Source organism: Glandiceps talaboti, chromosome 5, assembly GCF_964340395.1.
Source record: "Glandiceps talaboti chromosome 5, keGlaTala1.1, whole genome shotgun sequence".
Lineage (NCBI taxonomy): Eukaryota > Metazoa > Hemichordata > Enteropneusta > Spengelidae > Glandiceps > Glandiceps talaboti.
Window position 1 is genome coordinate 1,819,569 of NC_135553.1, and position 15,002 is coordinate 1,834,570.

Consider the following 15,002-nt stretch of genomic DNA (forward strand, 5'->3'; position numbering starts at 1 on the left):
CAGTGCTTGTATTTACTGGTACTTCCCAACTGGGTAACTTACTACAGTGCTTGTATTTACTGGTACTTCCCAACTGGGTAACTTACTACAGTGCTTGTATTTACTGGTACTTCCCAACTGAGTAACTTACTACAGTACATGTATTTACTGGTACTTCCCAACTGGGTAACTTACTACAGTGCGTGTATTTACTGGTACTTCCCAACTGAGTAACTTACTACAGTGCGTGTATTTACTGGTACTTCCCAACTGGGTAACTTACTACAGTGCATGTATTTACTGGTACTTCCCAACTTAGTAACTTACTACAGTGCGTGTATTTACTGGTACTTCCCAACTGAGTAACTTACTACAGTGCGTGTATTTACTGGTACTTCCCAACTGGGTAACTTACTACAGTGCGTGTATTTACTGGTACTTCCCAACTGAGTAACTTACTATAGTGCTTGTATTTACTGGTACTTCCCAACTGGGTAACTTACTACAGTGCGTGTATTTACTGGTACTTCCCAACTGAGTAACTTATTACAGTGTGTGTATTTACTGGTACTTCCCAACTGAGTAACTTACTACAGTGCGTGTATTTACTGGTACTTCCCAACTGGGTAACTTACTACAGTGCGTGTATTTACTGATACTTCCCAACTGGGTAACTTACTACAGTGCGTGTATTTACTGATACTTCCCAACTGGGTAACTTACTACAGTGCGTGTATTTACTGATACTTCCCAACTGGGTAACTTACTACAGTGCGTGTATTTACTGGTACTTCCCAACTGGGTAACTTACTACAGTGCGTGTATTTACTGGTACTTCCCAACTGAGTAACTTACTACAGTGTGTGTATTTACTGGTACTTCCCAACTGGGTAACTTACTACAGTGTGTGTATTTACTGGTATTTCAAAGTAAAAATTACAATTATGAAATGATACAATAAGTATAAGTACAATCATACTCACGAAAACACACACATAAAATAATACACTCAAAATTAAGATTCAATTTTTTATTATCTTTACAGAATTTCAGTTTGACTTAGTAAGGTTTAAATTTTCTTGCTGACTTCATGCTGGCAATCTTCTGTTTATCTTCCTCAAACATCTGTCTTAAGTTGGCAATATCTACAGGACAACAACAACAATAATAAAGTTATTAACCAATAGTCTTGACTTTTCACATTGGACTGATTCACTCAATACCAGTGTTAATCTACAATGTACTATTAAAATCAACACATTTTGAAAATATTTTTCCTCTTTCAGCCAAGGAAAATATGAGTGAACCATAGGGCCTTGTCATTCTGAGTCAATAGACAAATATTAGCTAAAACCCTTTAAGTCACAAGTCTGTATAAAGACAATATTGGGAAATAACATTATTACACCTCCTTATGCTGAGAAAATAATTGAATTTTATTTTGAACCCCATAGAAGTTAGAACCAGTGACATAGACACACTGTGACAGATTATGATGTCATAATATAACCAGGGTATAAAATACATGTACTTTGTAAAAACATGTTTAATTTCACATGTGTGTGTGTGTGTGTGTGTGTGTGGTATAATGTATACTAACATTGTCAAAACTGCTCAAATATATACTGTACCATCAACATATCATTTATGCTAGGATTTAGTTGTGAAGATTGAAAAGTACTCTATACATGTATGTCGTCAAACACACTATTGAGCTTTCCATGGACATTGATGATGTTATAATTTTATGGTACATAGTGATAAGGTAAACTGTTCTAGTGTTTTATTTGACAGTGGGATGTAATAACTTATGCTGATAGGAGTATTCCATCAAATCAGAGCAATCACTTTTATCACAAGATGTATAAATTATGTTGATCAAATAATGTCATACCATGATATAGACATCAATAAGTGACTGTCCACATTCTAAGATCAAGCCATACATATGAATCTAGTGTTTGCATGTTCCGGTTCCATAAGTATTGTGTAAATTTAAATGACGGTTGTCATCAGCCTGGTCTCATATCTCTACACTTTGTCAACATTTGCCCCCTCCATTCTCACAAACCAGAGCTGTTATTTCTTCCGTAACACTGCGCAATGTCTTTGGCAGTGCCATAAAAGAAGCTGTGGTTTACAATGATGCCCCCCCCCCCCCCCCCCATATCAGATATGTTAAAATCAGAATTATTGCTATGTATGGACGTGACCCCCAAGTACTCAAGGCATTTAGTTCATTGACAAAATAACTACATTTGTACATTACTTACGTTCTCTCCTTGATTCTCTATACTGGAATCGGTAGAAATTCATCAGTTCCTGTTTTTCTTTTTGTTTCTTTTCCTTTTTGATTGCCTTTTGTTGGTTGAGTTCTGTTCTAGCTGTGCCAGGATTACGGCCTTTCCTTGTTACTGTCACCCAACCATCCTCATCAGCAACACCTTCAGCTTCTGCTTCTTCCTCCTCTTCCTGTACAAGATAGCAGTATATCATGGTGATAAACAAAGTCTATGCTACCTATGTCAGTTGTACAAGATAGCAGTAAATCATGGTGATAAACAGAGTCTATGCTACCTATGTCAGTTGTCTGTAGTGTACAACATTCTTCAGTCATTAAGATCTAGTTTCCATGCCAATATTTATTTTAGGAATGGTAACAAAGTAAAATCTACCTACAATATTATTCACATACGTTTTACCAGCGTTCCTCATAAATTGTGCAAGATACCTGCAGAATATTGATTGTATGCTGTATTGTATTGAGGTATTGCTGTTGTGTCGCTATTGATGTGTGCCAGGTAATAATTGTAAAGTGCTTTGAACACAGAGTGGGGAAGGTGCTATGTATATAAAAACCATTAACACTATAACAATGATAATTATAATATAGGAAACTAAGCATCTGCCAGATCTGTCTGTTACCATACAGTGGTTTTTAAATCTTTTTGAGATGAAAATGACTGACCTGTAGTTTCTTTTTATCATATTCTGCCATGTATTCATCAATTTCTTTTTGTAATTCATTCACATCTGGTATGCTATCATGGTAGTCTTTACACCATTCTGAAATTGTAATACAAGAACGTCAGCCTGAAATTGTAATACAAGAACGTCAGTCTGAAATCGTAATACAGGAACTTCAGTCTGAAATTGTAATACAAGAACGTCAGTCTGAAATCGTAAAAAAGAACGTCAGTCTGAAATCGTAATACAAGAACGTCAGTCTGAAATCGTAATACAGGAACGTCAGTCCATCCAAGACAATAAAAAGTGTCTATGATCACATAGCACTGTTTTGTTAAAATATATTGAGGACGAATCATATTTAGTGTAACTTGCACATCAAGAATCTTATCACTTTACGCTGAAGGAATTTTCATCAAGAAAAATTTACAAATATTACCATTGAATATATGACTAACTGACTAAGCTGTTTTGGAAATCAAGTCTTTTGAACACTTTCCAACAACAAGACGCCATAAATAATATTCCCATAAAAGTATTACTGCAATCAGCAAAACAGTTTGGCTTGCTGGTGTTACTGGTATCCACATTTTATAGGAAGGTAAGATGCTGACCACAGGACATGTCTTTCCACTGTAAAAACTTGGCAAAATGAGTATGTCATGTTTTTGGCAATTCTCTATGGTATATTGTTTGATTACCTCATCATGTATGAAAATGTACACAGTATTGTGAGAGTTACTTACTTTTCATTCCAGATAAGATAGGATTTTTATTTGTTGATAAACACATTGGTTCTGTAAATTTGATGGTCTTTGCTTTTTGTAGTGATTTTTCATTTTCAAAAATAACATATGCCACTTTGTAACCCTAAAATAAGAACAGAAGGAAATTAATCACAAAATCATTTGTATCTCAATGTCACAAACAAACAAAACAAACAAACATACACACACACACACACACACACACACACACACACACACACACACACACACACACACACACACACATACATACATACATACATGTCATCAAAACAAGTTCAAATGTTGGTGTAACTGTATGGCATCATTTGACTTGCAGTAGAAAACATGAACTTGTGATTTGTACTAGACACCATGGTGAGACCATAAATGACATCTCATTTAGACTAAAAATGAAATGTGATCATGTGACTGATTATGGAATCCCATATTCCACTGTACTTGTTTTCCATGTCCAAAGATTTTCACAAGTTTTACCATTCCTTTGATGATTTCTTTACCAGCTTACACATATAAATTACAAATTCATATCAAACAAACCTTTATTTGATTGCCTGTTTGAAAATATTTCGATGTTTCTTTGTCTGATGAACTGTCTGTGTGTCCTTCTCTTTGTTGGAATAATACATGTTCTACTTTACCACAGCAGCTAAATAATCGTTGCAGACATTCCTGTTAAGAGAAATAGGATTACAAAACTTTGGTATTGATTACATGCAGTCAAGACAACAGCAAACTGTCAAAGTGTTATCTAAAGACCTGATGATGAGTTAATGATAACTCAATTATTCTGTGTTCATAACAAGTAATAAATGCTGTGAAAATTTCATTGTGTGAATATGAACAATCTCTATGGAAAAAGTATGGGAAAGTATAGTCATGATGTACTAGTATATTGATATATAGTAAATAGTTTCCTGGACAATAGGAAAGTATGTTGTAGACCACACTCATGTGTAATGCTACAAAGTATCTTGTACTAACAGTAATTTAATCATATGTACTGGTGGTACTATACATTGTATCTTTGGTGGGCTGACATTGTATCAAAAGTACTTAGTTTTTTTCAACTTACTTCATTGCAATAGGGTGGTATGTTTATAACAAATAGTGTTCTCTTCTCTGGTTTGTTAGGGCTTTTCTCTTTCACACGATGTTCTTTGAAATAGAAATAACGAACAACTTCACTTTTTGCTTTGACCTTGACTGGCATCACTGTAAGGGATAAAATAGTAGAATTAGTCATAATGTCATTAATCTAACTACCAACAGTATGAGGAGAATGCAACTGTTGCAGCATGTCTTAATATACATGTACCTGTTTTGTTAAATTGTTCAGTTTGGATCAACTTGTGTTAATCATTTGCCAAAATTTCAAGGGAGTATTACTCAGTAATGAATCTTTTGGGCTAGTAAATATCGCACCGCGAGTTATCTCTGTAAAACATGTATTCAGTTCACAAGCTAAGTTTAAGTTTAAGTTTATTTATTTTCTAAAGTGCCTTTTCTATTTAAAATATTCAAAAGCGCTGCACATAAAATACAAAAACATAAATAAGGTGAATGCTACAAAAACAATTATACCTTTAACACCCTTAAAATGTCAAATGTTAAAAGGATAGTGAATGGTCATTAAAATTATAGACTGAGACTTGTTATGAAAGCCTTAAAAATGTCAAATATTAAAACGAATGTAAATGACCACTAAAATAATATAAATTTTGTAAAGTTGTCACATATGTACTATTTTGTTGTAAAAATAGTACACTTTCGTTTCCTATCTGAATGTGAACATTGTCAATATAGTCTGATATTGAATGTGGACATACAACATGATGGGAAAGTTAATTCTTTATTTTCTGTCATTATGGTAACCAGGAATGAGTACAGAGTTTATTTTTCATGAATTTTGTTATTCATGGCGGTGGAAGAACAAACACGTGTCATGGTCGATTATTGGATGATAGTACTACGTCCATGGTTTATATAGCGTAATAATTTCAACAAAACTAACCGTGTATCACATAAGTACCTCCATCTCAAGAAACCATAAGACAATAAAGAAAATCACCGAAACTATTTTTATTGAAAACAATAAATGTAAAGCAATGCATTTGTAACGTTTATTTATGATGCGTTTGTATTTACATCAGAAATTATCATCAACCATTCAACGCGTACACGCATGCACATTATCTATCATACTGGTTATGGTTGTCTGTTTCAGATTCCTAAACCAATTTAACGTGTGTGAACCTTTCTTAGTGATCCCAAAGACATTCCTAAATTTTTCAAGCGTTTCAATGAAATGCAATACTGGTAAAGTACTCGATACTATACCTCGAAAGCCGGAAATGTTGTCAGTGCTAATGGAGGCAGCCATGTTTCATTTATTCCTGCTGCAAAGTTGCCACTCCAGAGGGCGCCATGCATGACAAAACTCAAGTGTTTCGACATATTTATTTCATTATCATACACGTTGCAATGTAATATTTTGACTTCATGTCAACTACGTGAAGTAAAATTTCGACGTGTACATAGAATTAATAAGATGAATATTTTACGAAAGGTTCCTGTCTGTCGGATTATTATTATTTCAGCGCAAAACATCACGAAAAGAATAATTTTACATACGCTGAAAAAAAACAATCCGACAGACAAGAAACTCTTCTTAAAAGCAGAAACATTCCTTCAGACGCCGTGTATTATTATTATTATTATTGTGCAATACGGTTTATGCCTTCACAACAAGTAACAGTTCGCTAACACATTATCACATAAGTTGGACGGTGATCAGCCTCGCACCTCTAACAGTAGACTGTCGACAGTCGCTTGCGCTTTTTCCCCCCTGCGTTTTATCTAAACTTACATTGTAAGTCGTTGCCGCGCTCCGATCCGGCGCAATACTACTTTAATCGCATACTGATATCGAGGCTCGGGCCTTCGGCTCTCGATATCAGTATGCGATTATAGTAGTGTTGCGCCGGATCGGAGTTTAGATAAGACGTATGAAAAAAAGGCGCGAGCGACTGTCGACAGTCTGCTCTAACAGTTCTATTTGAAACTATGGGGTTGTATGAGGTCGTTATGATTTATTTTTTTAGAAAACATTTGATTTGACGTTACAGTTGCTTGACAATTCTATGAAATCAGATATACATAAGTTCCATATCAAACACTTTAAAATAACACAACATGTTGTGGGAGAGGGAGACAAAATATACCCTCTCGCCATGATAACATTTAATTGTAACTCCGTATATTTGATTGTGTATAAGGCATATTTCACATAAATATCAACAGATGTTTGTAGATTACTCTGTTGACTGTGAATGCTCTGCGTTCATTCGTCGATAGTCAGTCTTAAAAAACAGAGTGAAGACAATAACAGTCACTGCTAACAGTCCACCAACAAACAGCATTGAAACTGAAATCAAAATCACAATAAAGAGAACAGATTAGAATGTAAGCAAATGTATAATGTGAGCCATGTGAGCCATTAGGGTTAACATCAGAACGAGTTTAACACAAGTTTACGAAAATCTAAAAACAACGTAAATCGAGACAAGCGTTCATACGGTGACTTTTATTTCTATAGCAACCTTAAATGTTATACTTACTTGTCATATCATCAACCTCCTTGTCTACTATTCCCGTGGTATGATTTTTACCAACACACGTTTGAATTTCCATCGTGTGGGGTGATGCAGGTCTACCCAGCGTCTGCATTATCAATGTGTATATAATACCTTGGACATGCCTTGGAATGCATACACAAACACCCAGTTACCAGTATGATCATCATCAAGATCACCACCATGAAAAGGAAATAAAAACCACATTGTTAATATTCTTAGTCCAGATTTGTAATATTTTGTATATCTTTATTATTCAATCACCAGTTCCTAGACTGTTTATGCATGTGATGTGGCCACTTATCATCATCATGTACATACTTCCAACTAAATATGTGTACATAACGTCTGCATAAATGACTGGGGCATTTTACCATAAATAGTAGTAAGATATATTGTGTACCCTGAGATTAGAATTAATCCAGCCGATGTAGCTTGTGCTATTGGATACGTTGCCTCTACACCTAACTCCAAGAGAATGGGATATGCTCCTAACATACAGAAGCCAGATACCGATGCTGCTATGATCACAGCTATAGTTATGTCAGGAATACTGGTCACCTGTAATATTCAAATTAATCCATTTATCATCGTCTGTGTACAAACATACAATGAAGATTTGTACTGGAATCTCATTTACAAATAATGATCATGTGATGATGATAATAATGGTGGTGGTGGTGATGGTGGTGGCGCTGCTGGTGGTTGTGGTGGTGGTGGTGGTGGTGGTGGTGGTGGTGGTGGTGGTGGCGCTGCTGGTGGTGGTTGTTGTTGTGGTTGTGGTGGTGGTGGTGGTGGTGGTGGCGGCGCTGCTGGTAGTTGTGGTGGTGGTGGTGGTGGTGGTGGTGGTGGTGGTCACAGGTGATGATAATAATAATGATGATGATGATGATGATGATGATGATGATGATGATGATGATGATGATGATGATGATGATAATGACGACGACGACGCAAGAAAATGACACTGTAAGTCTGTACAAACAAAGATCAATAGTGTATTCTGTATAATTCTCATCATTTGTATATGTAAGCTTACATCAATTTACAGACCATGAATGAAGAGAAGGACTGTCTAGCAATGCTACTTACTATAGCTAACATAGTGAGGAAGACAGACCCTAAACATAGATTAACTACTTACTATAGCTAACATAGTGAGGAAGACAGACCCTAAACATAGATTAATTACTTACTATAGCTAACATAGTGAGGAAGACAGACCCTAAACATAGATTAACTACTTACTATAGCTAACATAGTGAGGAAGACAGACCCTAAACAGAGATTAACTTTGGTGATCTCTTCGTATAGTTTGGTTCGATCGAGGAGAACACTTGAAGAAACTGCCCCGATAAAACCAACACCAATAATCAATGCTCCACATATACCTGAAAAAGTCTAAAAAGAAAGAGAAAACAACAACAACAACAACAACAAATTTAAATCTTCAACCCGGAATTATGATTAGAAAATAGTATGTGACAGGTTATATTATCCTGTAAGTACTCACTGCTGGGTATCCATGCGGACACATGACTTCTTGTAAGAGTAAAGTGACAGCATTGAATAAACCAACACCACAGCCAGCTAGGACGACAAGCATCCTGTACGGACCAATTTGGAGAACCTGTACCATGAAAGTAATTTAATTGAAGGGAAGTAAATATACAGATAACACAATCCTGAATTTAAGTTTAAATGTTTTGACCATAGACCGTCCACTGTCTATGGTTTGGCCGTTTTATCTAGATAGACCGTCATCGAAGTTGAATACATGTAAATTATATGCAAGTTTACGCATACGATTTTCAATGTGGATAGGTAAACTTACCACGAATTTCAATACTGTACTTTTACTTTACACGTATTAGACCACACAAAATATCCCTTGTTGATATTGGTTTGCAGTTAAGAAAGTAATGATTACACACATCCATAACTATACATTTTCTGAAAGCTCTTGATCCACTCTTTACAATGAAATTAGTAAAATTTGGTTTTATGTACTTCCGGTCACGTGACCTCTACATACGTGATAATTAGCATTTTTCGTTCAACAAAAATTAGCTCCTTCAAATTTCGACCAACAATAGAAAACGACGCACAATGTTTATCACCACGTACTTTTTACTCTTTCTCCAATCCTGAGATCAATGAAGTTTCAGAAATTTTGTAAACACTACACGTTACGTGTTAGTCCTGCTTCCATGACGGTGCACGAGTCTGTATTACTGACTTGACTCTAAACACCGGAGGGACAGAATCGAGTCCCGAAATTCCTCCGTATGCAAGCAGGACTAGTTACGTGTGTATTTCTACTTTTTTGAATTTGCACTATGTAACAGTAGATAGTAATCTCTATATGTATCGTGGTGTTTAAAATACCAAATAATCCCACCCCATAAGCTACAACGTCCTCTAGAGTTCTGTAACAGAAAGCGCCACGGTGTTTTACTATGTGATACAACTAATGAAATAAACAACAAAGATATTCAGACCTCTTTGACGCCAGTCCAGAATGGTTTATCTTCTATCTGTGCACCAAGTGACGGTGGTGTTGGTGGCAGGCTACTACACAAACCAAAGGTGGTTAGAAGTGTACCAAGAACGGCTGGTATAGTGAATATTATCAACTATAATAAAAAAGATTTAGGACAAAAATAAACACGAAATTTACTTGGTATGTACTTGGTATGTATGTATGTATGTATGTATGTATGTATGTATGTATGTATGTATGTATGTATGTATGTATGTATGTATGTATGTATGTATGTATGTATGTATGTATGTATGTATGCATTTTTCATATATTGGATTTCATACTCGACAGAAGTATTGCTCGAAATTTACACGTAGCCATTTCTACAAATATGTATTTGGACTGAAAACGTATTTATTATATATATTGAGTCGTTAATTTTTGTGTAGGGTTATGTCAATGTTAGTAAATAGTCTAAAAACATGGTGACAATAAAATGTATAACAAAATGTCCATCCTAGTCTAAGATATTTGACAAATGAATACATACCATGAACTGTATGTTACTAGTTCCATGTACATCTTCATCTATTGATATCAATATAGGTGATAATAAACTAGCCAATAAGTAACCTAGTGGAAAGGAAGCTATCATAGTAGCTACAGACCGTTGTTTCTCACTGAACCATTTATTGGCAACTTTGGTTGGACATGAAGTAAACACTGGATAGGCAGAAGCTGCAATCACCTGACCGATCATAGCCAATGGAAATCGAACAGACATGGGCACTACATGGACAGTACTTAGTATCCGTAGAACAGCACCGATGGTATTCACCCAGGAAGCTAGCACCATCTGTTAAAGTTATACAGAGACAATGTATGGTGTGAATTGTAGGTATGCATTTATAGACCAATGTTTATCAATGTACGTACAGCAGTTCATAGGGGCGTGTAATATTTCATAGATTGTTGTTTTCCAGGTCTACATACTAAATATAACAACCTTTTGACTATATATTCCTACCTGTAAGGAGATAAGAAAATATTTCTACATAGTATAGAGATTGATACATTTGTAGCAGCAAGATTCGTATGATATTTTCCTAAGAAAACGGCATTCTAAGCAATAATACATGCCCCATGTACAGCAGTTCACCTTTGGGATTGGAAAGGTTGGTATTGACAAACAAGGCATATAGAAGAAAGTGTGTACAATCGGGATGTCACTGGTATATATTGAGGATCGACAAGTATCATAAATAGATCAATAAGGGACTAACACAAACACACACACACACACACACACACACACGACAAACAAACAAACACAAACAAACAGACAGACAGACAGACAGACAGACAGACAGACAGACAGACAAACAAACAAACAAACAAACAAACAAACAGAAGCAGGCAAGCAAGCGAGCAATCAACATTAGGGAACTCGGAGGTTGCGCTTGTGATAATTATTCAACGAATGTCCGATTTTATTTGGACGATTATAGATCATAAAAAATGTATTCTGACAAAAACATGCATGCACACTAATGGTATGCGGTAAACCATTCAGAATTGAGTGTGTGCCATGTATATACCACATTGCGTTATCAATTAAAAAAAACTCCTCAGATAACAGTTCAATCCCTTGAAAAATACATTTTTTTCCACGACCGTTACTCGTTTTCACGTACTAAACTAATAAAATAACCTTTAATTTCCAGAACAAATGACACGTATGGTAAACTTAGTCTTTATAAGAATATGAAATTAGAGTCTGCTAAAATATTTAATTACTGCTCCTTTTGAAATCCTAACCTACCGAAACTCTGATTCCAAAGGTATCCAATAACCAGGCTGCAACGAAACCCATGGGGATGGAAAGAATGAGAAAGATCAGAGAAAACAGGTTGATATGAGATAGAGGTACGTCATAGTAAACAGCTGCCTTTGTTGCAATCGGACTGAAGGATAACCAGATCTGTAAAAAACACGGATATTCAGATGAAATCATGAAACTACTTGACATAGATAGATTGTACATGTGTATAAATGAGATACAGACAGACACTCCTAGGGATTCAATATAAATCTGTATGGTTTCATCTTGGCTAGATGAATTCGAAAAGTACCCAGTCGTTTAATCATTTACTAGCAACAGACAAGAACAGTTGAAAAATGTTAGATATAGAAATAAAATGTGTAAGTGAGGATAATTGTGCAACGACATTTTGTGTCAAATAGAGTGACGTCTTTCATTTTTCCTGTCAATGGAGACAGGTACCAGGTGGAAATTGCGGCAATTACTTGAATACACGATTCAGCGTGCTTTGCAAATTAACAAAACTAAAATGTTAAACTATGCCCTTTAAAACAAAACCACGTGAATTTGTTAAGCTTACATTTCAACACGTAATTTCCGAAGCTGTGAATCTATATACAACATGTAGATTTAAATGAACTTTTATATACGTAGAATAAAGAAATTATTTGCACGAAGTGCTTATTCTTCATTAATATAAAAGTCGTTACCATGGTTATTACCCATGTTATTACATCAAAATCACATACAATTTACACTGAGGTATTTGTGCCCATTATTTAGTCACAAGCCTTTGCTTGTATCCCTAAAATACTAAGATCTAAGCTTATTGCACTTTGACTGAAATAAAAATAATTACCATTTGGCCCGATGTACTGTGGAGGGTAACCAGAAATAGCACAAACCATCGTCTCTTGTACACTTTGAACTCTTCTTGTGAAGTCCCAGTTCTGACTTGTACATTTTGTTGCCCGTCGTCTGCTTCCTTCAGTAGACTTTGTTGTGATTCATACAGATCCTCGTCCGCCATATTCGTGTCTTGTAGCTAAGGATTCAAATTGTCATCATCTCATAGGTGTTTGTCTTCATTATAATATCTGTGTTACTTCCATTTGACATAGCTTGTGTCCTATCGGGTCCATTACCTTCAAGGGTTACTTACTTCCACCTGATGTCATGTACTTTGGACCAAAAGGTTAACTTTGCCTAGTCCAATGAACTGTCCACATTTCATTCATTTCTGGTGCATTGTTTCAATGCATTAAACACGTTTCTATAATTCTATTTGGCTGCCTCTGTGTTATAATACTATAGCTATTTCTACGAGAAAGTTTCTTCATCGTTTATATACCACATCATCTGTTCAGCCCGCAACAATAGGTCTGAAAAAATGCTCATATTGAACGTCATAGCATTCGTTTACAGCACAGTGAGTTATTATGTAAATTTAAAAGTTACCACTTGTGTCACAAGTGTTGGACAGTCTGGAAGCATGGAATCTCACCTAATAGGTTGCTATTGAACAATTGAACATATCATGTCAAATTCTATGACAGTTGACAGAAAAGGGAGCGTTACAATTGTTTGAAAAGGTCAAAAGTATTAATGTAGAATTGATAATTTTGTATGTATAAATACTACCAAATACCGGTCTCAGTCGGATGTGCGCATGATCAGATGGAGATAACATTATAAACGTTGGGAGGGTAAGATGAAGTGGTAATGTATTGTTCGTTCATGGTTGCCATGTAGGAGCATTTCGGGGTAAGGACGAAGATAGACTTGGAGATCCTCTGCTATTGCATTACATGTCTCTGTCCTTCTGCCAATCTGTAATTTTAGAAATTATCAAATGTAATTTGGCTTTTTCTATCATTTTAACTGCAAAACAAACTCGAAATTGCTTGAATTTATTTTCTCAATGTAGAAAACAAAAATACAGCGAAAGTAGATGAATCCGCCATGTAAAAAATGTGCAATTGAAAAATATACCTAGACGATACTCTCTCTCCCATACGATAGTCTAACATAGCCACTACTAAAGAATCTGATTTCCATGGAAACTGTCACAAAGAGGAAATACAAAGAAAATGAATAAAAAGGGTATTTACAAAAGATTGAACGAAAATATGGTAAAATATTGATACAGGTCAAAGGCAGGTATTAAATTTCATTTTTAATCTGATTGAAAACGGGTCAAGGAGAATACTCGATTCATTTGCATTTATTATTTGTGTCCGATGTATACAGAAAGAGAACACGGGGCACAAACATGGTAGTCGTGAAGTACCATAAATATAATGACTCGAGGAATTCTCTGATCAGATTTTAATCAGATTAGTTTCATCTTATACATACTTAGGTTGAAGGCTAAACTGAATGTCGACGGGTATGAACCCCAGCAACGAACAGACTCATTGAGACTAGGCGTAAACAGAAACGTTGAAAAACAACTAACCAATGTTTATGAATATCTAGTTTATTGATCATCTATTGATCATTGACCCCCCCCCCACACAGTACGCTCTCTCTCTCTCTCTCTCTCTCTCTCTCTCTCTCTCTCTCTCTCTCTCTCTCTCTCTCTCTCTCTCTCTCTCTCTCTCTCTCTCTCTCTCTCTCTCTCTCTCTCTCTCTCTCCTAAGTCTCGATAATTGTCAGTTTTAAGTTTTAAATACTAGTAAGTTACTACTCAGCAGGCTTAGTATCGATACTTACGATATTTGAAGCCCCCTTCAAAAATATGAACACGTTTTATACATCTTGTTTGTTATTTTTCAGTGATCAATAAATCGTTTACTTGGAGAGACGATATGTTGAAGTTGAATAAAAAATGACACGTTTCCGTATTCCATTGCCTTTAGATCAAAGGTCTATAGATTTACAGTTAGAATCTCTATTTGTTATCTATATCATCGACCAATTCATGTTGAAAATGAACACCTAGGCGAAAATAGTGAGAACCTGGAATATTACTTCCAGCAATTATTAACCTTACAAAATCTGATTCAAATTAAATTAGAAATTATTTAAAATCGAAAGTGTTCACGGTCGAATAAATATCATATGTTTATTTTACAATGGTCAGTAAACACTGTAATACGTATTTTCGCACTTATTTTAATACGTTTTGTTTGTGTTTATTGCCCATATGGTTTGCTTGTTTGCTATTTAAATGAAAGATTACCACCGTAGCGTAGTAACACATTGCCGATATGGCAAGTGGTGGCAGTCGCTGCTCGTAACGTGAAAGAGAACGACACATACTCATGCGCATTTTTTTTATATTACATGTTAAAAGTCAGAGTAAAAAGTGAATGTTCCAAGGTTATTCTTTATATATATAAGCT

At 35.5% G+C, this 15,002-nt stretch overlaps 2 protein-coding genes across 2 annotated transcripts; both read right to left on the reverse strand.

Moving 5' to 3' along the window:
• Positions 1-1,031: 1,031 nt before the first annotated feature.
• LOC144435878 (ribosomal RNA-processing protein 7 homolog A-like) lies at positions 1,032-6,097 on the reverse strand. Its single transcript, XM_078124517.1, has 7 exons — positions 6,054-6,097; positions 4,789-4,928; positions 4,254-4,385; positions 3,693-3,816; positions 2,948-3,045; positions 2,253-2,451; positions 1,032-1,124 (listed from the first exon to the last, which is right to left on the reverse strand). The coding sequence occupies exons 1-7, from the start codon at positions 6,094-6,096 to the stop codon at positions 1,039-1,041; spliced, it is 822 nt and encodes a 273-aa protein (XP_077980643.1). The 5' UTR covers position 6,097; the 3' UTR covers positions 1,032-1,038.
• Positions 6,098-7,027: 930 nt separating this feature from the next.
• On the reverse strand, positions 7,028-12,685 carry LOC144434846 (solute carrier family 49 member A3-like). Its single transcript, XM_078123360.1, has 9 exons — positions 12,515-12,685; positions 11,656-11,814; positions 10,384-10,689; positions 9,850-9,984; positions 8,862-8,978; positions 8,597-8,749; positions 7,752-7,909; positions 7,334-7,473; positions 7,028-7,140 (listed from the first exon to the last, which is right to left on the reverse strand). Exons 1-9 carry the CDS (start codon positions 12,683-12,685, stop codon positions 7,028-7,030), a joined length of 1,452 nt encoding a protein of 483 aa, XP_077979486.1.
• Between the last annotated feature and the right edge of the window lie 2,317 nt (positions 12,686-15,002).